At 38.1% G+C, this 25903-nt stretch overlaps 1 protein-coding gene across 3 annotated transcripts; it reads right to left on the bottom strand.

The window, feature by feature from the left end:
- Positions 1-1636: 1636 nt before the first annotated feature.
- On the bottom strand, positions 1637-25903 carry LOC309706030 (enhancer of mRNA-decapping protein 3-like). Of its 3 annotated transcripts, XM_082532220.1 has the most exons (8): positions 25754-25903; positions 24878-25057; positions 23661-23845; positions 13372-13421; positions 13071-13233; positions 5502-5655; positions 4494-4711; positions 1637-3456 (listed from the first exon to the last, which is right to left on the bottom strand). In XM_082532220.1, the coding sequence occupies exons 1-8, from the start codon at positions 25891-25893 to the stop codon at positions 3122-3124; spliced, it is 1425 nt and encodes a 474-aa protein (XP_082388346.1). In that variant the 5' UTR covers positions 25894-25903; the 3' UTR covers positions 1637-3121. The 3 variants fall into 3 exon arrangements, with proteins under 3 accessions (XP_082388346.1, XP_082388345.1, XP_082388347.1); XM_082532219.1 differs by having other exon boundaries at positions 13071-13421; XM_082532221.1 differs by lacking the exon at positions 25754-25903 and adding an exon at positions 25448-25732 and having other exon boundaries at positions 13071-13421.

The raw sequence follows: 25903 nt of genomic DNA, 5'->3' as shown, positions 1-25903 counted from the left end.
AGGCCACATAAAATTAAAGAGAAGGGTAAGCAGATGCTGATGCAGGTGGTGGGCAAAGATTGCCAACTTTCTGTGGAGAGCTTCATGGAATGAGTTTCCATTTCTGAGCAGCTGCATCCAAGCTTTACATCACCATGTGTAATGCAAAGTGTCTGATGCAGTGGTGTAAAGTGCGGCACCTTTAGAGCAGTGCAGACGTGACCTTGGAGTGACAAATCATAGTTCTCCATCTGGCATTCCGATTGACCGGGGGGGGGGGGGGTGTTATGGTCTGGGGGTGGCCCCTTCCTGTGCACAAAGAAACGTTCATAAAAACATAGATGAGTGAGTTTGGTGTGGAAGACTTGACTTGACATTCAGATAATTAATTATTAAAAACTAGATATTTTAAATGAGAATAAGAAAGAAAAGTATGTCTTTGTGCCCGCCCCCCCCCCCCCCCCCCCCCATTTTCCCTGTTCATGCCCTATCGGCCCCCCTGGCTAAACTTTGCTAGATCTGCCCCTGCACAGTTAGCAGCCATCAGATAGAAAGGGATCCTGGTGTACAAAGTAATATTAAATAAATTCTAACAACAGCTTCTCAAGCTTAAACGTGCTGCTGTTGTTCAGCCGCTGGTTTCCTCTTTCTGGCGCAAAGTGGGCGATAAACAAACAAGCGAGACGGACTCGCAACAGAAAAGCCGATCAGCTGATCATTAATCAGTTTCACATTGAAGTAGCAGCAGGAGAGGGAGGGTGAGAGAAGAGGTAGTCGCTCCATATATCGGTTGTTAAGGTAAACGCTGGAATGCTTTACAAACATTCAGAGATGAACTTACACACTTGCTTTACTTCTCTCTGGGATCACTTTCTCGGAGATGAAATGCTCAACCAGACCACCTACAGGTTGCATGCCACAGCCGCTCTATCACGTGATGCATACTGCTCCAACGTGCTAAGGTTATGAGCCGAGTTATGCCATGTTGCAAGTTTTGTGAGGTGCTTTTTTGATATTTAATGGATCGATTACATTTTTTATTTCTCTCCGATATCCGATCCAGTAATTTAGGTCAGTATCGGACCGATACCTAATATCAGATCGGTCCATCCCTAGTGGAGACTGCACTGTACTTTGAGAAACTGTTTAAAATGGTTAACCTTTTTAAAACAAATTTTAAACATTTGGATTATTACCTTTTACAATGGTAATAAAGTTACCAAGAATCTTTGTGAAGAACCATCTGCAATTACTATGTCTAAAACACCAGCACATCAAGTGATGTTGAACTTGTTTCAGCTTAATGGTGTAATGTCACACTGTATACACTGAGTGGATGTAAGTTTTTAAAGTACCTTAGCAAATCATTCATAACTATTCATATTCTGTAATTATTCTTACAGCAGTAACCTTTAGGAAATGAGGGTTAGAAATACCCTAAGTTCAAAGAACAGAACACTTCTGAAAAGATTAACAAATAATGCTGCCCCCTGGTGGTGATAGTTTGAGTTCGCAGTTTAGAATTTTAAAACATACCTTTCCATGCTTTGCTGGTGGTCCAACAAGCATAATTTACGAAAGAAAATGTCCTACAATAAAGAGTCATTTGTTCAAACATCACTGGGTTTTGTAGTAAGAATTAAAAGGCAGACAGGCATTGAATTCAACATTTTTATTTTGCAAATCTTCTCCTTTTCCCCCCTTTTACACCAATGAACCTCAAAATGAGACTTCTCCACAATCAAAAATCCAAGGCATATTTTAAAACGTGAACTGATGAGTCATGATCACATTTTAGTCTCCGCTACAATGAAAACAATGAACGGTGAGAATACACAAGAGGCTGTAGTCACTGTGACCTTTGTAATCCTGAGTGGTCACTTTGATATTGTGAATATTTATTTTTCTGCAATTCACTCACTCTAAACAAATTCCCTGATTCCTTCTTATTGTTTTTGGCAAAATACCTATTGCCATGTTCTAACAAAACATGACAAATCAGCAAATGCACAAAAAGAAATGTGTATGGACACCGAAGATGAAGTACAAAAAACAAGGAACAGTTATTTACAAATGTAACAAGTTAACTGAGTACATAAAGTGTAAAACTGCAAAGCCTTCATATTTATACCCTTACATTTCAACTATATTTGTTTGATGCAAAAAAACGTTCATAAAACCAGTCTTATGAGCTTTTGAAAAACTGTTATTGCTCCATTTCAAAAGTGCACAGCTTCAGTTTTGAAAATAAAATACAGACTTTTTTGTTCAGGTACAGTTAATATTTTGCTGAAATGTTAGCTTTAACAGAAATTTTTCATGATGACCAAGAGCAAGTCAGTTAGAGAGGTAATTTAACTGCAAGTGCCAAAAAGGAAAAAAGTTATGCAAATAGTAATAACAACAACAACGCCACAATAAATAGCAGTAATACTTGGAAAATCAAAGTGGTAGAAAACTACTATGAACTAAAGACACCAACTAGTGTAGAAAGAGTGCTACCACAATATCAACGAAAATATAAACTTCTGTTTTTCCACCTTTTTAAGAAGTTATTCCTGAGATGTGTTCAAAAAAAATAAAAATAAAAATATAGATTCTGTATAATATCACATTTTCAATCGAACATGCTACACAATTTATATGACAAAGAGCACCCTTTTCAGTAAAAAAACAAAAAACAATACAACATATGGAAATACAATGGGCACAGACCTAAACTGTGGAAGATGAATGGCAGTTTTGACTGGCAGTCAGCTTTAGGTTGAGCGCCACTCCAGGTCCGGGAGTCATGATCTGACTCCACATGTAATTTAAAGAAGGAAATAGGAACTGTGTATTTGCTACTTTGACTGGTCACAAGGTCAGAGGTCAAAGATACTCACAGTGGTCAGCATTTTGTAAACATATTCACATCACCACAGAGCCCTTATCAGAACGCACAAAGAACAGGAAACCTCTCCCCTTCCAAAACAAGGTGTCACACACAGCGTAACACACAGTTTATTCTTTCCAATGATGCTTCCAAAAGTATCAATAAGTGTCATACACATTGCAACACAGTTTTGCTTGGGGCATGTTGTTGCTTGTCTGCACACTCAAATGACCCATTCACTCCAAGCACCAATAAGTATAGACTCTGTTATACTGAGTGCAGAGGGATGACGAATTTGCATCCAAAAGGTGAGTGGTAGTTGATTCCAACTTCTTGGTAAACCATCTTAGGGAGGCCAATATCACAGAGGTAGACTCTGCTGTCTTTGTCTGCTAAAGGCAGTGGAAGTCCTAAAGAGAGGGTCCACTTTGCGTCCACACTCTGAGGCTGCTCACTGACTGGGGGATCAATATTTAGGACTGGAGCACGGTTCTTGTTGGCCCAGTCAGCAACAGATTGGTACCAGGACTGCTCTTTCAGCAGTGGATTCTCATGGCAGTCCAAGCAGTTGATGACGAGATCGACTGGGCTCATGGGCAAGTCTGGGACACAGCCAAAGAGGGAGAATGTTTTTTAGTTGTATTGCAAAATCATAACACAGAAAAAAAAAATATTAGTGCATGTGATCCCATTACAAACAGTACATTGAGACACTACAGGAATTGAAAGTGCCAACACATGTGGCACTTTCAATTCCTGTAGCAAGGAGTGAAATTATCACCCCTTTCAAAAAGATGTTGGTGCATCTCACCATTTAGCTTTTAATCCAGAGGGGTATACTACAGAGCTCAACCTATATATTAAGTATTCATTGATGTATTATGTTGGTACTTATAAACACCCGATAAAAGAAAATGTAAAAAGTTAAGAGACAGGAGACACACCCTTTTACCACATTATGAGTCAAATAGTTCATCCACCAGAGGACATTCTGCAGCTTGCCTGTTGGCAACATGTTTGGATTGCTATAAACACAACAACCAGCTGATCCGAGCAGAGTTGGGCAGAGCATAAATGAGTAATCCACGATTTGTTATGACAACAAAACAAGAATATTTTTAAACTGCAGTGTCACATTATCTTAGTAAGGACTCATAAATAACCTATACATAACAACTGTTAAGGAAATGTGTTTATGCTTTATGTGTGTGGAAGAAAAAACAAAAAGACAAAACACACACACAAAAAAGGGGGGTGGGGATAAAAAGTCTCTCCCTCCCTCCCTGCAAGACTTCCAGCTGTCTTCAAGATAACACTGATCAAAATAACAGTAAATAATTATAAACCAAGAGTGGATTATCTTGTATTAATTTAGACTAACTAAAACTTTGCAGAGATAAAACCAGTGTTTTGATTTATAAGTTTACGTCCAAGATATCAGTATGAGCTCCAAGCACAAGAGTCAGGAGTGTCTTAAATTGTGCACCTCCACTAGAGGGCAACATTTGCCTATGATAGTCAGTTACAACTGGGCAAGGTTAACACACAGTGCCCCACTTTTCTAGCAACATTGTTGAGACCTTTGTAGGCTACAGTGTGAATACAAAATACTTTAATACTAATACTGGTGGAGTTTTACCTTTGACGCTGGAGACCTGCTTTCCGCTTGTCTTGCTGAAGAGGTTGACCTCACTGGTGACCGACTCTTGCATCTTGACAAAATTAGGCAGGAACAAGATCACCTCCACTTCATGGTTGGCTAAGTGCCTACCACAGCTGATGCCTTGGGCTCCCTGAACATGGGGACCACACAGAAGGACTACGGTGGGTCTCTGGTGGACATTTTTTGGTGTGAGCCTATGAATATTTGAAAAAAGAAAGATTTCTCCATAAAAATCACAGGCAATGACAAGCCCATGAATTACTTTGCGATCAAACTGGCAATGCAAGTCTAAACCCCATCTCAAGGATTTTGTGGGAAGTCAAACACTCATTAAATTTCTGTAGAAAAGAAAAACTGAACCCCACCAAAGGTTTGTTAATTTTGATTATGGGAATTATGACAATGGTACTTGACTAAAGCATGTGAGCTATACTAAGTATTTTATTTATAATTACATTTTTAAAATATCCCAACCTTGATAAATCTTAAATAAAGTCTTCTATATTTACAAGGTTTAATATTAAACTGAACAGAAGAATTGAGTGCCTGCTGGTTCTCACTGAAATAGTTGTGATTTTGCACTACAACACAAAATTAAACCTGATCTGAGTGCACTGTACTTCCAATTTAAATCTGACTCATGCAAGTATTGCAGTGCAAAGTAGATGAAAGGACTGAGGCAATAAACCAGTTTTGTTATGAGCTACTGTGTTGTGTTTCTTTGATGTTAAATAAGCCTCTGCCACACTTAAAAGTACATGTAAATAATACCGAACAGGGTTTGCTTTGGTCTTTTAGGATGTTATTTAATCTTAATGTAGAATGTAGTGTCTTCCTAAAACAATAAGCCTTGTTTTTCAGACAAGGATGTTTAACACACTGTTGTACATTCTTTTTCTTATAATAATACAAACCACTAACAGTAGCTAGCCATGAGACTGGGAAGTCTAAGGTGCTACTGAAGCTAGGACTGGTACTCCTTACCTGTTCGGTCCACCTAACAATGTGAGAGCCATCTGACTGGAACAAACACCGACTGCTTCTAGCCTGCGCTCAAGAGAAAGACCCCAGCGCTCTGCAGCTGCTAGGAGTTGTTTATGAAGCTCATAGGGCACGGTGGGAACCACCAGACCTGTGTCTGCAAAAAGAAAACATGTGAGATAGAGACTGTGTTAATGTGTTTTCATTTCAGCACCAGTTTTAGTTACATTCTAGAAGCAAAACATTTAATAAAACTGAAGCCATTTAGCCATTAATCTCCATCAAAATGGCTTTAGAAACAAAAGTAGAAGCAAAGTCAAATCTAATAATAGGACTTTGGTGATAAGGACATATTAGTCTACAGATAAACACATTCCCAGGTTTTCCGGCGGACAGTAGTCGGGTTGCATTGAATCAGAAAGTAATTCAAATAACTGGATCGCAAAAAAAAAAGAAAAAAGAAAAAAATAAATAACAGTAGGGCTGTTTGATATAACGATATATATCTGATGACGATATAAAGAAATCTATCGTTTCATTTTACGCTATCGTTTGTTTCGTGGTGTCGCAAAATAAACTGTTTACGGCAATATTTTTTCATCGTTTTGATGGTCACTGTAGTGGCTATATTCATTTCTTAAAGTTCTCTCTTTCTCTTATATTTAATATAACCACACTATGGACGGACAAGCGCCTGTTGTTATGCGTTGTCCTTAGCAACAACGACGGTAAAACCATCGCGTGTCCGCTTGTTTATTTTCCACATAAACCTTTCACAATAAAGCTAAAGATCCTGTTGAGACTTTTCAAAATAAACTGAATCACGTGAAAGAGTATGCAGAGTGTTTACGGATGAGAAGCCAAAAAGAGCCGCCAGGTGCTAAAAAATAAGCCTTCGACTCAAACGTTAGAACAGGCTTTTCCCCGCAGCAGGCTGTGTAATAAATACTCACAAAGAAAACGGCGGCCGTTAAAACTTATGTCTAAAAATGTATAATTTCGTATATCGTTAAAACACTCGACTCCAGGTACACGACGCCCAGCTGGAAACACGTCACGCAAGTCGAGCTGCCCGAGATTCACAGAATTTACAGAAAATCTTAAATTTTTGTGATTTATATCGTTATCGGGACGATACATGTCTTATATCGGGGATATGAGCTTTTGGTCATATCGCACAGCCCTAAATAACAGTAATAATAATTTTTGCTTGACATCATGCAAACTCAAGCATTTCATGAACATTTGCGACAACAAATAAACCTGCAATAGAAACGTATCTGGGAGCATGTGTGCGAATAAAAAGTGCGGCAATATGAAGCTCATGCAGCCCTCAGCTTCTAAACAAAAAGACTGATAGCACAACAGCAGCAGTGAAGATGATGCTGCCATAGTTTAATGTGGAGTCAGTCCACACACACAGACACAGAGAAGAGCATTGGGGGAGCAGTTACCGAGGTGGTGAACTTAGGTGGAAACTAGGGATGGACCGATCTGATATTACGTATCGGTCCGATACTGACCTAAATTACTGGATCGGATATCTGAGAGAAATAAAAAAATGTAATCCGATCCATTAAATATCAAAAAAGCACCTCACAAAACTTGCAACATGGCATAACTCCGCTCATAAACGAAGCACGTCGGAGCAGTATGCGTCACGTGATAGAGCGGCTGTGGCGTGTGAGACTTCTCTGCGGTCTGGTAAAGCATTTGGAGCCTTGCTACAAAACCGGCATTTCATTTCATTTCAAAGTTATCCCAGAGAGAAGTAAAGCAAGCAAGTGTGTAAGTTCATCTCTGAATGTTAGTAAAGCATTCCCACGTTAAGCTTAACAACCGATATATGGAGCTTAATAGTTCTACTAAGTACTCTTTAAAATACCAGAATAGGGAGGATGGAGGATTTAAGTTTATTAGATTGATCAGTATTGCTGAACTATGAAATATTTTGGGTGCAGTGTATTTTTTGCATGAAGGTATAACAGAATAGCTTTAGTGTTTTTTTGTTGGTTTTTTTTTTGTTTTTTTAAACTTGAGTATGAACTTATACAAAATGCAGCAAGATATTAAAAAAAAAATGTTTTATTGATTTAAAAAAATACACTATATCGGATTCATCAGAGTCAGTATCGGCAGATATTCAAATTTATGATATCGTATCGGACATAAAAAAAAAAGTGGTATCGTGCCATCTCTAGTGGAAACAAATCATTTTTCTAGCATGTTTTGTTTCCACTTGTTACTGTAATCACCAGTAAAAATTTTACTAGGAAAAAGTGTGGTTCATCAAATGACGTGCTTAACAAGCTCTGACATGATCAAAAGTGAACTTGTAGCTGCTTCTGTCCACGGTCGTTTGCTTTACACAGCAAAAGCTGCAGACGTTAAAATATGACAATGAACTGTTATGAACTTCGTCTGACACCATGTTTAAAATAGGCAGATTGCTGAAGGCTGATGATAGCCATCCCACGTTCTATCGTTGTGATACCTGCAACAAGGAGAGGTGAGTCTAAAGGCGAGCATGGGGTATAGTAAAACATGTTTATTTTGAAGGTTTAGGTAAAATCATTTTTCAGATTTAGTCAATTTTAAAAATAATATATAAATAAAACTGTATTATACATTTAAAAATATACACAAGGAAGCTTTCTTGCAGGGCAGCACAAGAAAGACATACATGCTTTTAACTGACATTACTTTACGTGAGATTTTTTTTATTTTTGGATTTCATTTTAATATGCCATGCATTTTTGAGAAATCTATGCAGTTAAACTATTAAAACATGAATTTTTAAAATAGAAATTAATGAGACTTTTATTTTGAAAGTCCTGTGTTTTTTGTTTTTAATATTTATTATTGCTCATTAGTAAGACTCTTAATTAATAAGAGACTAATGACTCTTCTTGTCATTGTTTGTTCTAGTATAAAGTGATCACAGTTTTTTGTCCTTGTCACATGATCTGTAAATAGTATCTCTATGTTTTTACTAGCTTGTGTTTAACACCAACCTGCCAGAGGGTCTGGAGATGGAAATTAGCCCAAGGCTATAATCTGGCATATTTACATTTGTTAAACTGTTCATTAATATGTATTGCCCCTCTTTCTAAATAAAATAAATAAATACATAAAGACAAAAGAATGTCTTACCTAATTGCTTGATTAATCGGTTGAATAATCAATAACATACTGGATTAGGGCTAGGGCTGCAGCTAACTGTGAGTAAACTATTGGGGAAAAGTTGTTCTTCCTCTATCTGACCTGATCTTGCTCCCATCACAAGATTCTCCATTTCCCTTCTTGTTTGTCACTGCTGTCTGAGCAAACAAAGGAAAGATTGGCAGCCTTTAGAAAAGATGGCAAACATGAGGCAGTCAGAGTGATAACGCCTATTCCCCACAGGCCCTGAACTCACACGCACCATCACATGGTTTCTGACCAATTCCCAGCTCTTAGCTGCGGGACAGGACTGCACTGCACTGGACCCCCCACACTGGCTGCTTCTCAGTCAAAACATGCAGCGGGTTCACAAAAAAGGGGGGCAAACATCACACAAATATGAACACCTGCACCTGTATCCCAACATCTTGTGGTGAGAAACTGGGGAGGGCTAAAGTAAGATGGATGATGGTGGTGATTGGGCCAAAAAGTGAGTCCATTCATCTTCTTAAAAACACACCGTTACCCATGACCAGATGAACCATCAGACAAAGTATTTAACCCAAAAACATTATGCATGCACTATACACTTTTAGGTAAGATTTGCCACCTTTTGACTTCAGGAACCTTTAAGAACTGTGTGAAGCACTCTCCAAATCGTTTTGGAGGCTTCAGCTACTGGACTGTTCTGTCTAACCTAATGACTCTTACTTTGGACTTCTTAAAAAATTCTGTTTTTAATTAGCTAACTATAGGAGCCAAAAACAATCATTTTAAGAGCACCGTTAAGAAAAAAGTAAATCATTGTTACAAACTCTTAATACACATTTAATTAATTACTACAAAAGTAGCTTTTGGTTCACAAGTCAACTTTTCATAAGAAGTCCTATTTCAAGAAAAATTCTTAAATTCCTTTGTTTTTTTTAAATTGCATCCTTCATACTATGTAACCAAACACAATTGTTCTTGTGTATTTCCTTGAATTACTGTAATGTATATCTGCAGTTTGTTTTTCTTTTTTTAAAAATCACTGTACAAACTAAATTGTGTGGAAAGCTTCATAGAGGGTGTGCTAATCCCTAGCTATCCATTGCCTGTGGCACATTATAAGGGTAATAAGAGTCAAGCTGGGGGAACTGTGCGGCTCAGGGTCCCTTTGATAAATAAAGCTACTGGGAGGCAGTTAAGTCCTTAATGGCCTCTTACACATCTCCAGCCTGGCAGCTGAGAAGTTGGTGGCCTCACTGGTGTGCACAGAACTTACACTGACACAAAGAGATGCAAGCACGTGCACACACACACACACACACACAAACACAGACCCCACATCACACTCATATACACCCACGACTTTGCACCCAGACATGCAACACTCAATGACACACACATTCTACACACACACACACACACACCCTCATACACAAGATAATTGCATATAAACACAGAGTCTCATGCCGTGCCTGACCGAAATTCTTGCTTATCTTTAGGTCGGCCCTGTTCCCCTCCCACTATTCTTTATTGATACCACACAAAGACTGCTAATATGTTTCAGTGGGCAACAAAAATCTAGAGCATGCCAATCCTCCTGTGAGCGATAAGCACAGGAAAGTCAACTGGTTCTTGTCATGCAAGTGCTGCCTTAAGTGCCAAGCTCAGAGGAAGTGGGTGTTGCATTAGTATGCACTAATTGCTTTTAAACCAACCCATCAGGTGCGCTTCGTAACTCTGCTGCTTAAGTTTCTGCAACCAAAACGCCCCACCTTTCTCTCGCTCTCACATATGCATACAATTCACACACACTCTCAGTGCAGTATTAAAAACAGACTAGCTAAACTGGGTAGCTGTGAGTATACAGCAGCGCTAAAATAAACTGAGCTGGAAGTTATCCTTCAAGCGTGACAAGGAAACTGGCAAGACTGAAAGCAATACGCGCTGGTTGGATACGAGCCATGTGTGACTAAGGCTTGCACTGGGGTAGGGAGGGAAAGCAGCCCATTTCATTCACTTCTGTTCCACTTTAAGAGTTGCAGAGGTAGCAAGAAGAAAATAAAACTAACATTAAAATTTGAAATATTACCTTTTAGTAATTTAGTGGTTCAAACAGCTTAATATTGGAGCGCCACAGAGGTTTTTGAGTCTCTGTCTTCCTTATTGTTTTTACCTTTTCTAGGCACTATTAGTGCACATAATAACAAGGTTAATATATGTGCAAGTAACTCCTATGAGCTCAAGCTCATGCTATACATTGCTCTAAACAACCAGGTTAGAGTTGTTAAAAATGGGTTGTAACGATTCAAAATATGCTTCCATCTATGCCAACAAAGTGATGCAGCACGAATAGTTAAAGTAAAAGAAGCTCATATTTAAATCATTGCAAAATGTTTTCTAATTTGGCTTGCCTGACCTGAAGTTTCACTACAGTAGGGAAGAGAACAGCACAACTACAGAGGCTGCAACCTTCACAACAATGACTTATAGAAACAGAATCTTAAATCCCCATGTCTGCTTGTTATGTCAACCTAACCAACAGCTGGGCACTTTGTTTTACTTTCTGTGTTCTTGCACTGTGGTTTTATCTGTTTACTGGCAAAGTTTCCAGGTCAAGAGCACTGCGGTTTTTTCCTGCTTCAGAGGTGCTGTTTATGTAAGGCTGTACGGCGGCATACTAATTACAGTGTGCAGAGGACGGGGATTATGATGACAGCCCTGGGAAGCAAATCTGTCTGCACGGTAAGAAAGGAGGCTCTGCTTGGAAGCTATCTGCAGAATGGTTGGCAGCTGCTTATACTGAGCTCTCCTGAGTCACCACATAAAACTGTCGATCTGGGATAAAAACACCAATGTCACACACACCCGTCACCCTTGTACTGATATCTAGTCTTGCTCATCTTCAGAAATTTACATAGAACCATGCATCCTGAGGAAACAATTTAAATTTGAATCATTTGGTGTCAACATTATGTGACAATGCAGGGTTCAACACCTGACATTATCCAACGGTCAGCAAAATATGCAAATTACATTTGACCACAGAGACAACTAAGAAGCATACTTTGACCAAGAAAAATGTTTTAAAAAAAGCACCTCATTTTAGGGTCTGCCTGTGGCAGGACTAATTTATTCTACAGTTAATTCCGTATCAGACCACATCAGTAAAGTTTAAAAACAGGCCACTCTTTGTGCTACAGCCATTACTGCTCACCTGACAACAATCACATCTTTGACTTCAAGGCCTGTTAGCCATTACCTATCTTGTGTCTGTGTTAACCAATTACATAATATTCCTAGATTGAGCCAGTTTGAGAAAGGAGAGGGCCATCATTTCTATAGGCTTATGCCACAAGAGGTTGCAGAAGTTGCATCAAATGGCAAACAGTTTAAAAAAAAAAAAAAAAAAAAAAAAAAAAAAAGGGGAAATGGCCTGTATCTGTGTTGAATAAAAGAGACACTATTAAAAGCTCATTTAATATCAATTGTAATAGAGACTATGTCACCATTTGACAAAAGCCATAACCCTTTCGCCAACTGTGCTTGTCAAAACAGTGCTGTTATATAACCAGAGTGTACACCTAGCCAAGGTTGAAACAGTGGGAGAAAAAACTACTCTGTCCAAAACAAACGAAACTAAAGACACACTTAAAAATGTCCTGTATATTTAATGTTCACCATCTTACATAAACTTAAATAAGAATACTTCCCACGATGCACAAAGTATTAATGAAGGTGAGTCAAACTGTGTGGTAGCAAGATTAATTTTGTTCTTTTATCAAATATAGAAAACCAGTCAGAAAAGGCCTTGCATTTACATACTTCATTCTTATCCACTATTTATTTCTGTGAGGTGTGATCACAGAAAGAGATAAAATAAACAATAAAACAATAAAATTTGCCTGTTACTCATTCAACATGACATCCGAGTGAAGCTGATATTTTTCAGATGTTACCTCAAAGTCCTTTTATGACCAATTAGAGAACAAAATCACAACTCTTTAAAAGTGACCTGAATTTTGCGTGGAATATTGCTAGTTATTATAGCTGGGTATCCAGCTAAAAAGAAACAGATTTCTACAGTTTTCAGGTGTAGTCCACAGTTACATAATTGTGTAAAGAAAGGATCTTTTTTGTTTTTTTCTTTTTTAAATATTCACAGCGTAGTCTAGCATGGATCACTCAGAGTTTGACTACTGTTTGAATGTCCTGAAGGGTCTGGCCAAATGATCTGAACTAGGCTGTCTTGCAGGGCAGAGTACAACTGACTCACCGTTGGCTCCACTTGCAGCTTTGGCTTCTCTGCAACTTTGTCTACTTTTAATTAAAATGAAGTTAAATATTTTGAAACACTGGACCACAAATGGTCATACACAAATGTGTCCTTGCCACAAAAAATTTGTGTGTGCATCTTCTTCTTACCCGTACAGTATTCCTTGCCCCCATGCTGGGGCACAGTTATCTGTCTGTATGTGACCGGTTTCACCTCCAGAATATTCTCATCATGGCGATAGGACTGGGTCTTCTGCTCAGCCTGTGTATTGTGATGTTGTAACTTGTTGCTGTTGCTACTGGCCCCATCAATCTGGGAAAAAACAGCAGCCTTGTCGAACAGAGCCAGGTTTCCCTCAAAATCAAAGTCAGTGTCCAGATTCTCATCAGTCCCATCACCAAAGCATTCATCATTCTTTGATCTCTGCCCTCCAGCCCCTCCATTCCTCACATTGCTTCTCCTGGGTGTGGACTGTGTCGTCCCTCTGCTGTTTGATGAACCTGGAGACAATGGAAAACACAAACTGAGGATTGCTCACATAAAACAGGATTTGGTGTTGGACAATGCTGGCAAAGATTTAATCAGAACATTATCAGGGGTAGGTGCACAAATGGGACCTCATGATCCCTGAGGAAAAGAGTATATGTGCCATTGCAAACGATTCAAAACTTGTTATGGATTTAAATACCCAAGCATGCAAACATTTGAAAAAAAGAAAGATTACACTCAATCATCAGAGGTGGTCTGTATGAAGTTAATAGTATATCATGTTAGCATTTTGAGCAGATCCTTTACTCTTACTCAAGGAGGAAAAACAATAGAGTTACGCCACTACATTTAAATAAATTAAATAAAGTAGCAATGCTTGTCTTTTTCCATACATTTATATACTAGCCATTAAGATGTTCATAGTTTGCTGATGCTAGGCCTGCTGGCATAGTAATATTCCACTACAGCCACACGCCCTCATTACTCTGTTCATAGCTGAATAATGGTTAAGGCGAAAACAGGAGGATCAGATGATACAAAGCAAAGTGTGCCGACTGCTTACGTTCTGTCTTATTGTAAAGAGCCAAAAAATATAATACAGTCTGTTACCGAGTTTGTAAAAAGAAAACTTATTCTAGACTTTTAGTTGGAGTAGAGCAGGGGTTCACATTGATGTGAACCTGGGGCACTTGCAAAGTGCTCTGAGATTACTTATGTTTTCAACTGGTAACAATAAAAAACTGAACTGAAATGAAAATGTTGACCGTCTCTACTATATTTGGCAGTAATGTGGTCCTGGCATGTGTCACATGTTAGATCCAGTTGTGAATTTTCAAGACAAGCTGACAAAAGGAGTGTGTTCATTTAGGTTCATTTTTGTAAGCTAAGCCTGAGCATGTGTCAAATGATGCCAGTCTTTTACACACATAAAATGACACAGCAATGTGTTTTGTTTTGGTTTTTTATTAAAAAAAAAAAAAGAAGAAGAAGAAAAAAAGTTGGTCACCATTTCTTAGCTTTGTTGAACCCCCCCCCCCACCAAAAAAACCCCAAATAGATATATGCATAAAAATAGATTTAAAAGTATTCTTAATTTATAAAAAAAACAAACAAACAAAAAAAACAAAACAAAACACCTAGTGTACCTCAAATTGAACAAAATATTACAATAAAAATCTGGGAATTATAGTGTAATTAATCTCTACTATGGTGTCATTTAGAATCTAAAGAACAAATTAATCATATAGAACTTCCCGTCTGAATCCCCAGGATTAAACCCCATCAGCTGCAGGTTCGGAGCGGGGAGCCAAAGGCTCTGCTCTAAGCTGGCACACGCCTTTTTTTTCCTTGAAACACAGATTATTTTAAATATATATATTTAATCTGTCAGACCCCACTTATATCCTAATCATCTCTAAATGAAGCTAGGAGCTGTCATACTATATTGAAAGCCATTGTGTTATAAACCGTGTAATCCATACACAAGTTCCTGCACTCAGCAGTTTCAAATTCGGACTGGGAGGTTGCAGCCCTTTTATCTTGGATAGCTGTTACTGCAGACTCTTATCGTCTCACGGATAGTTACGATAGCTCAATGAGAACAAAACACTGCTAACACTTAAAAGGTCCAATGGCTGAATGAGCGGTGCTTGATAAAGTTTATGTACATGTAAGCACCAAAAAAGAAAAAAAAAGAAAACAAAACAAAAAACAAAACAAAATGAACCAAGGGGAAAAAAAAAAAAAAAGCAAACTGGAAAAACCTGGCCTTCAACCCCAACTATCTAGAGCTCTCTCACGCTAACAAGGAGACACACTCACACGCTACTGTCAGTGTGACAGCTAAGGTACTCTGGCTTCTCTCACGCTATATGCTGGAAAGCATACTGTCATCGTACACTTTGCTTGACACAAATTTGCCAGCAAAACTAATTTGACACCGCTGTAGCTCTATTCAGCAGTGAATTGGTGCCCAAACATGCAATTACTTTTTACATCACAATATTTTTTTTTTTTAAAGAAACTCATATATATATATATATATATATATATATATATATATATATATATATATATATATATATATATATATATATATATATATATATATATATATATATATATATAAAAGCTAGCGTCTTATTAGAGCAAGCCAACAATGTCATTATTTACAAGGAAGTGTTTTGTCATGCTATGAATCAAAAATCTGAATGAACTTGGCAAAGCTCCAAGTTAAACAGGCTAATGAATAACAAGTAGACAGACAGTGAACCTTACTGATTTGAGTTTAGACAGTGCGCCCCAGGGTGGCCTCTGTCAGTGCGCCCCAGGGTGGCTGTGGCTACAATGTAGCTTGCCATCACCAGTGTGTGAATGTGTGCGTGAATGGGTGGATGACTGGATATGTAAAGCGCTTTGGGGTCCTTAGGGACTAGAAAAGCGCTATATAAATACAGGCCATTTACCATTTACCAAACTTCCCACAACAGATACAACTACAGAGGCCTGGAATGTTCTTAACTGAAATGTGAGTTTAGGTAAGAACACAGTGTTCAAACTGTGAAAGCGTTTCATAAAACAATACATTTTATTATTTTTAGAGATCTTTGTGGTTTTCATTAAATTGGTCCTTGCACTACTCAATATCTGGTTTCATCAGTTATCATCAGTGATTAGAAGAAAAACAAACAAAAAAAACCCCAAACAATCCCTACGACGTAAATGTGACTAAAATAAATAAATAAAACAAAAAAATTAAAAACAAAACAACCACATTAAACAGACACCAGTAAATACATTTGAAAATGCAAAGCTTAGAAGTGCCATGAAAACTTGTTGGTGAGGAGCAAAATCAAAATCAATCAAAAATGGAAGAGCTGCTGATGATTGTGGTGAAGCACATGCACACTGATAATCAAAAGGCAAAGTCAAATAAAATGACCTACTTACATACTTACAATAGACTCTCGAAGTCTATTATAACGGCAGCATTTTCCGATTAAAGGAAGTGTGTGAGGTTACTTAAAGAACAAGGATGTTCGTGATGGCATGGAAAACACAATAGGAAGGCAACAATGGTGGTACGCAGGGCAGTACAAGTGTTTGATTAGATTTGCAACTAAAAATAAATGGTTGCAGATTTTAATATGCATTAAGGAGCACGTAGGCATTTGAGTCTCACACAGTGGGCAGCAAAGAGGCAGTAAAAACATTTCGTATTTGGCTTTTGGATTTATTTATTTATTATTTATTTTTTAACTATGATTTCACTCCATATAAGCAGCTCCTCCAAAAGACAAGTTGAATGAGATCTGTTTGGGGTTAATGAAATCAACTGTTCTTCTATACCCCTATGTATCCTCCTCTATATTCCCTTTGTGCTCTCCAAGAGAGATCATTAACAGATATTAAAAATAAAAAATAAATAAAAAAAATTCCTAGAATCTGTGATCTTATGTGTGCAACAGCCCACCCTGCCTTCCCGTCTTTGTGACTGGGGGCTTTTTGGGAGCATGGCATTGCGTGTGAAAGGACCAGCCCAGCCCAAGCCACTCAGCACGTTGGCCCTGTGCAATTTGGGCATTAGCTCCCTGGCCTCCAGCCTGAAAGCAAGAGATTAAAATAAAAACTCAAAGGTAAACATTGCTTCCACAATTGATATCGCTTTGGCTTTCCAAGCACACTGGGACAACATGGCTTCCTGTCGGGGAGGGGGTGTCGGTTTCCTGTGCTGGCCAGAAGCAAGTCAGGGAAATGAGATTGGGGGGGAGAAAGAGTGAGAGAGAGAGCAGGGCACTAAGCACAAAAGCCTGGCTTTGCATAACCTTCTCTTTAGGAGCAGACACCAAGAGGGAGGGGTAATGTTTATTGATTTTAGTCACACACGTATTGTAAAGAGGAACTTTGGTACAAGTGTTTAGCACGCTATGGGAATCATAGTGGGGAGTTTTAGCGAGGCACTGTTTGGTCCCAGGCTCAGGTTTCTGAAGAGAAGGCAGCAACACGCACACAGGAACTGACAATGGATTAGCAATTTATGACTTATGACTTGAATCTATGACTTATTCATTTAATGAAACATGGAAAAGACCAGTTTTCTATTGTTCACGTTTCTATTTCGATGTTCAGGACGTAGTGTTTAATCACACTGGAGAACACTGGCAATTTTTTTTGACCCCTGACTCTTCCATTGTTTGGTGATCCTGAGTGTAAAACTGAACAGACTTTAAATGACTCCAGCAGAGGCCACAGAGCTGTCCAAGCAGATTTCCTCCTTATTTGCTGCTGACTAGAGGAAATACTGTTTTAACTTTTATCTAATCAGGAAGGTTGAGTAACACATTCTGATTTTTACAGCAATGTGCACAACTTGGGACAGGAAAATCTAAATATGTGCTTCAGTGTCAACATGCATCAGAGTTTGCATGTAAAAAAAGGTTACGACTGACAATAATAATACCCCAAGATCTTGGTTTTATATTTAAAATGTCGATATGAGTTTAAAAACAAAAAACAAAAAAAACAAAAAAAACCTCTAAAATACAAAACAGAACTTTATCATTAAAGTTACAATAACAGCAACAAATTAATCAGTTAGTTCTGAAACTAACATCTGCGAAAGAGATGCATTGATCACAAACTGACCATCATACCAAATGAGATACCTGTATATTCCTCTATAGCAAAATCTACTGTGCAAGATAAACAAACAATTTAACAATATGCAACATAAAGATGGTAGAATCCATCTTTAATAGGGTTAGTCTACTAGGGTTAGTCTACTTTATCACCAGCTTCTTTTGACAAGAGATGCCCTTGGTAGCCTGAAATCATAATAAAACCTTATTTAATCCTGTCAAGGACAAGGCTAGTGCATTCACTATTCTGATAGCGGGGATCTCATTGGAGCGTCACTTACCGTATTTTTCGGACCATAGGGCGCACTGGATTATAAGGCGCATTAAGCGAAACAAAACAGTCAGATAAGTCAAACTAGAGATGGCACGATACGACTTTTTTTTATGTCCGATAACGATATCTTAAATTTGGATATTGGCTGATACCGATATGAATCCGATATAGTGTGTTTTTTAATCAATAAAACTGTTTTTTTAATATCTTGCTGCATTTTGTATAAGTTCATACTCAAGTTTAAAAAACAACAACAAAAAAACAAACAAACACTAAAGCTATTCTGTTATACCTGTATGCAAAACATACACTGCACCCAAAATATTTCATAGTTCAGCAATACTGATCAATCTAACAAACTTAAACCCACTCCATCCTCCCTATTCTGGTATTTTAAGCAACCACCTCATGCTCGTGATGCTTAATCGACATTTTACATCAGATTAAAACTTTGGGTGTAAAATTCAGATAATTATTTATTAAAAGCTAGACATTTTAAATGAGAATAAGAAAGAAAAGTATGTCTTTGTGCCCCCTTTTTCTGTTAATGCCCTATCGCCCCCCTGGCTAAACTTTGCTAGATCCGCCCCTGCACAGTTACCACCTGTCAGCTAAGTAGAAAAAGATCCTGGTGTAGAAAGTAATATTAAATAAATTCTAACAACAGATTATCAAGCTTAAACGTGCTGCTGTTGTTCAGCCGCTGGTTTCCTCTTTCTGGCGCAAAGTGGGCGATAAACAAGAGAGACGGACTCGGGACAGAAAAGCTGATCAGCTGATTATTGATCAGTTTCATATTGAAGTAGCAGCAGGAGAGGGAGGGTGAGAGAAGAGGCAGTCGCTCCATATATTGGTTGTTAAGGTAAACGCAGGGATGCTTTACTAACATTCAGAGATGAACTTACACACTTGCTTTACTTCTCTCTGGGATAACTTTCTCGGAGATGAAATGCCGGTTTGGTAGCGAGGCTACAAATACTCAACCAGACCACTGACAGGTCTTGCACGCCACAGCCGCTCTATCACCTGATGCATACTGCTCCGACGTGCTACGGTTATGAGCAAGTTACGCCATGTCTCAAGTTTTGTGAGGTGCTTTTTTGATATTTAATGGATCGGATTACATTTTTTATTTCTCTCCGATATCCGATCCATTAATTTAGGTCAGTATCAGACCGATACGTAATATCGGGAACCCTCATGTTAACTTTTATCGAGTGGAAAAAAGTTAGCGTTCATCCTCCAGCTTCACTGTTTATGTTATGCTTACATAGCTGTGTCGCTAGCGATCACGTAGCACATCATTATATACCAGCTGGTCCAACTTCAGTCACCATACAAAAGGTAACTGCTGTTTAGTTTTCTGTCTTCGTTTATGTTGGAAGTGATAGCAGAGCTGCACATTTTAATTTTTTCAGCAATCTTTCAGTCAGAACATGTTATATCATGTTTAGGTAGAAACTAGCAAAGCTAACTTCCTTTTAACTTCTAACTGTTAAATTTAACAAATTCTGTTTTAATGGATGCCGTGAGGTATAGGGACTTGTAAGATGTTGCTTTAGTTATGGTGACTGAAATGATAGTATTTTATTAGTTTGTTACTTAAGACTAATAAGCAGGTATCAGCATCTGTATATTGCACCTGTAGAGTTGATAGGGCTTGCCAGTGTTAGCTGGAAACTAATATGGTTCCTTCTTGCTCAAAAACAAAAAATATCAAGAATAGCCATTAAATTAAGTGGATGGGTGAGTAATATCACAGTGGTTATGTTAATCTTTTGCATGCAGTCTAAGGGCACATATCAACCCACAGCATAGGGTTGGGCGATATAACGAGTTTTTTAAAAATATCGATATATTTTTATACGAGATATAAGATGTGACAATATCCTTTATATCGATATATACGTTATAATTATAGTTGTGGAGCCACAAGTTTGCCTCTCTTTCGTCCACTTTTGTCTCTACGCAACGTTACTCCGCCTCGCCTCTCCTTCACTGAACACAACTCCCCCTCCTCCCCCATAGCTTCACCTGCAGGCAGCGACAAGATGAACACGGCAAATCTCCGTTAACGAGTTACTGCGCATCGCTCCGTGCGTGGGGCTGGACGGCGTCAACGTGCTAACGAGCTAACCACGCTAACGAGCTAACCACGCTAACGCCATGCAGCCCACAGGGGCTGCACAGCCTAAAATCCTTTCATTTTCTCAAAAGTTGACAGCGCGCCTTATGTATGAATTCTGGTTGTGCTTGATGACCGCGAACCGATTTTATTTGGAACACAGCGCTCAGCAATCTGTCAAAAAATGTTTTAGTACAACTTTGGTAAGCTACGGAGCAGCACCGCTTGATGGATTGTCGGAGCATTACGGCTACCGAGGAGCCTCGCGGATTGAGACGCACTGTGGTTCAACGTAATATTACCGCATTGTGTGTGTATAAGGACCATAAATGGCACCTGAAGCGAATTTCAAACTCCAGGCTGTCGGTCACGCAGTAGAAGTTGGGAACAGAGCAGCTGTGAAATCTTTGTTATTATGCTCAGCGTCTGTTAGTTTACATTTTGACTGCACAATTGTGAGCTTTTTGTTATGGACAAAAACAACAGTTTTCTTTTATTTATGGAGCATTATTATTTAATAAGTGCTCATAATTTATTTTTGAGTAGTTTTTTTCATGTACATCTGTGCTGTATGTTAATAAAAGTGCCTGTGTGACATCTGGGACACAGCTTTGACTAAGAACTCTCTTTTTGTTCTTACTTTATGGTTTTAAAAAAATATCGAGATATATATCTTATATCGCCATCCAGCTAAAAAATATCGAGATATATCAGCACAACAGTCACTCCCTACCTGTCCAACTCTCGAGCTTACCCGAAACAAAGCTCAAGTTCACGCATCACCATTTTGACAATGTGAAATCCAGGAGATTGTCTTTGATGTGTATAGAGTGTGCATTCCAAGCGTGACAGTTTGGCTGGGAGTGGTGTAACGCTGCACTACTTCAAACAAACCAACTAATTTCAAGTCTTTTTTCAAATCAGTCAAGGCACCTTGCAATTGCATCTCATAATAGCTGTATGCTTTTTAAAAAAAATTCAATTATCATCCATTCACTTCCACTTATCCTTTTACAGGGTCGCGATCCCAGCTGTCTTAGGGTGAGAGGTCACCAGTCTGTCGCAGAACTAACATATAGACACAGACAACCAGTCGCACTCACATTCACATCTATTTGCAATTTTAGAGTATCCAATTAACCTATCCCCACCAACTGCATGTCTTTGGACTGTGGGAGGAAGCTGGAGTATCCAGAGAGAACCTACGCAAACACCGGGAGAACATGCAAATTCCACACAGAAAGACCCCAGCCTGATGGTGGAATTGAACTCAGGACCTTCAACAGTGCTAATCACCATGCTGACATTCACTTCCACTTATCCTTATATTACTCAGTTCAAAATACTGACGCATCCTCCTTTACATTGAGCTGATCATACACTGGGTGATTTTTTTCAGTCGCGTTTGAGCTCCTACTCAAACTGTACGACTGAATTGCAGGGGTTAGAAGTTCGTAGCTCACGATATATGTTCTCACACTATATGGCCCGATCCGAGGGGCGACCAGGATTTCAAACAGGTTTGATTTTCTTGTGACCACACGATTGCTGACTGGGAGCTGGCTGTGAGGTGCTAATTGCTTCTTGTTATCTCTTGTATGCTAAGGCGAAAATCGGGCCGATCCCCAAAAGGGTCGCACGAGTGAAAAATCGTCTTAAAATGTGCGCAAAAATAGATAAATAAATAAAAAAATAAAAATTAAAAAAAAAAAAAAATCGCACAGTGTATGCCCAGCTTTACATTACATCCAGCAATTTTATGCTAGTTTCTTGTTTCTATCAGATAAACATTTCCAAATCACTGGAAATCTGTGATTGATTGTTTGGTGAAAGCAAAGTGTGTATATCAAACTAGTGTTAGGTCAGGGTGGCATACAAAACTAGTCGTGATAACCAAAATCTTTGAGCTCCCTTCCAGTATCAAAGACAAATTGATACTGGAATACTTTTTAGTTTCAAAAATTGATTTTTTGAAACTAAAAAGATGAATAAATAAAAGAGATAAATAGCAGTACAAGTAAAAACACAATACAAGTTAAAAACAGTAAGAATTTAAAAACTAAAAGCCATTGTATCAGGCTATTAATCATTTTATAGTTTAGATTTTATGTAACCAAAAATGATTTGCACTTCCTTTTTGTTATTTGGTGAAGAACATTTCGATTGTACAAACACAAACTCTGATGTTGAGTGACACTGCACTTTTGCCCATCTTCAGTGAGGCAACTTTCAGGCAATTAAAAGTGTGATTGGGAAATATGTGAAATTGCTGATTGTCAACAGTTTCACATATTGCCCAATCCTATATTGTCAGTGAACAATATCAATTTCATTTTCTACTTAACAGAAGAGAACTCTATGGCCATTGCTGTGGTAAATTCCTGTTACGTATTTCATCACTCTCAACATTATTGCTGCACTCTGCAACAATAGCCCTCTGTGATTTGACAACTAGGAAACAAAGCTTCACAGTAAGCAATAAGCTGAAGTCTTAAAAACACAGGGATTTCCCCATTTTATAAAGATGTCAAACTGTCTCATTGTTCTGGAACAACTGTAAAATAATATGCCACCATTCTCGTATGATAATGCCTAACCACATGCTTTCCAAGCTGTGTTCAGTTGCTGTAGTTTGATTAGCACATCCTTTGTTGAGTCTAAAGGTTACTCGGTTATCTGTCATATCAGTGGTCAAGATGTTATATGAACGGATGCTTACAAGTACAGCATTTGTCTCATGTCATAGCAAAAAGGTTTCTGACATGTTTAAAAACATAAATTTGGCCTTTTCATTGGTACAAAACAGATTTTTTTCTTCCCTACAAGTCCAAAAAAAACAATACTTAAAAATGAAAAAAATGAATTTAGTAATTTTCACCATACATTTGAATTTTGTTATTACTTTCCAAACAGACTTTGCATCAAATAATAGGAATATAATTAGATAAGTAGAACATAGAACAAATTATTAAAGTGCTGCATTTTTGCCAAAGTCTAAGTTTGTGTGCACCTGCTTGAGTCTTACCCAAGAAGGGTATGGAAGGAAAAACAAAACAAAACACTAGCTTATTTTTGTTAACATGAACAGAGGTGAATTACACAAGTGACTATAAGGTACTGACCTTTAGTGTTAAAGTGCTTTATTCCTATATTAACTACCAATTAAATAAACAGCTAGATGATGAAATGTCAATTCTTTCAGGTCATGACCTACCTTTACGGGGGTTGCTGCTCAAACCAGAGCTGTTGCTTATTGCAAGAGAGTGATTTGTTTTGTTAGTCTGGCCATGGCGTCCTGTTGATATGTAGCTGGGTTCTGTTGCAGTGTCTTTCCCAGCGCTGGTCTTGTTGACTTTGTTCTGGATATCCAGAAACTTCAAGTCCTTGATATCCATAGCACTAAAAGGGACAAAAAAACAAAAACAAAACTAACATTACTTGGAATCCAAATGGTACTACGTTAATAATAAAATATCCATTCGTTACATTGCTGGGAAATAATTTTCAATCCAAAACCAGAAAAAGTGATATTAACGGAGTTCTTGACTGGTTCTAAAATTTTAAATTAATATATTTTGCCTAATTTTAAAGCTATTCATTCAACAAGCACTTACAGTCAATTCGTTTGTCATTCATAGAAAAATATGGAGTTTGGGATGACTATGTTTAAAATTTTCAATGAATACATGGTGATGCCAAACTTAATAAAAACTAAGTAATACTGGTACAGTTATGGAAAAAAATAAGTATATACCATTATTGACGTCATGACATTTGGATAAACAAAGACTTGATTTTCTCTCATACTGGGCCTATTATTACATCTTTTTGACTTTAGAAGCCACTATAAAACTCATTATCACAATACTGCTTGTTGAAACTGATGCTGTCAAACAATTTATGTCCACTGTTACGGTGGAAAAAAAGAACGCATTTCTGATTCGTCTAACCAGAAGTCAAAACAGGCCTTCACCTCTGGGTTTACTGGCAAGCAGTAGCTTGTGCTGATGTTTTCTGTGGTGAGCATGGATTCCTTGAATTTGAAAAATTTTCAGTCAACTCAAACTTCAGTTCACTGCAAAGAGTTCAATAATCATTCTTTACTTTTAATTGCTAAAACATGATCAAAGTTCAACATAACATGGGGATCTGTTGAATTATTAAGCAAGGTAGTACACTTGTTTAGTTTTGTATTAATTTCCAGATGCTTTTTATTTCAGCAAAATAAAAATGTGACATGTCAGTAGCACGCACTGAGGATTTTATACAAACACACACTTTTTTCAAAGTTGTACTCATGCACTAAAGGGGAAGCTGAAGGGTCTTTAAAAACACACACACACACACACACACACACACACACACACACACCAAGGAGAATTACAAAACCTGGTCAAAGTTCTGAGCTCCCTGGTGTATTCTATGCATTACCTGAATGTGACCTCAGGAACAGGACACTTGACTCCATTGTGATAAGGATGTTTCAGGGAGATTGTTTGGCTGACTCGATCAACAGATGAAACCTCACCCTGATAAACTCCCAACGTTGCTCCACAGTCTATGGACACAACACTACCCACCCAGTCTGTGGCCATTCTCTTTACAATGATCCTGTTTTAAAAACAAAAACGGAAAAAGGGCTTTAGTGAGATAAGTGTTAGATAAATGTTTAACAGGCTAATTCAGTGTAACGAGTACATACGGTTTGCAGACTAATTTATTAAAAGTTGGCTAACTTGGGCCATTGTAGGCATGACCAGCAATTAGCCATCTGGCGTACAACTTGTTTTTTTGACCAGAGACCTTATAAGAAAAAGACTTTACACTAAGAGTCCTGAACGCTGAGTATAAACTTTGCGTTAGTAAAAGCGGCCGTGGAAGCTAAAAATCACAAGATAAAACTAGATTTTAATTAGCTTAACTAACCAGCACCTGTGTGGTTGTGGTGGGCGTATTACAAATCAGACGTTTCACAAGTAGGTGTAAATATTAGCAACCTACCGTTTTAGCAGGAAAGCCTTCGTTTGTCATGTTGTAATACTTAGTTATTTATTTAAAAATGACCAAAGCTGTTGCTGACATTCTTGTGAGGACAATATTTAAACAAAATTACGCAAATCTCAACATTTCGCCGTATACCAAGGAAGCTATGATAGCTAGCTCGGTAGCTAACATTAGCTTGTCTTCTGTCCCCTCTTTTTTCTTTCTTTGTTTTAATAAAAGCAGATTGCAGCAATTTTGAATTTGGTTTCTGTCGCCGTTGAGCTAAGAGCCTAAATCTACTGAATCTACAGTGGGTAGATTTACCTTAGCGAAAAGCTGTGGTGAAATGTCAAAGCAAGACAGAGCCCAGGCTGTTGTTTTTTTTTTGTGAGCGCTGTGTTCCGGGATACTACGTCACTTCCTTTATGTCCCACGTTGCTTTGTTTGTGTCTGTCTCCACTCATGTGACGATCA

Source organism: Aulonocara stuartgranti (assembly GCF_965226115.1).
Source record: "Aulonocara stuartgranti genome assembly, chromosome: 1".
NCBI classification, from domain to species: Eukaryota; Metazoa; Chordata; class Actinopteri; order Cichliformes; family Cichlidae; genus Aulonocara; species Aulonocara stuartgranti.
Note: the sequence above shows the minus strand (reverse complement) of the source record. Positions and strands in the feature narration are given on the sequence as shown.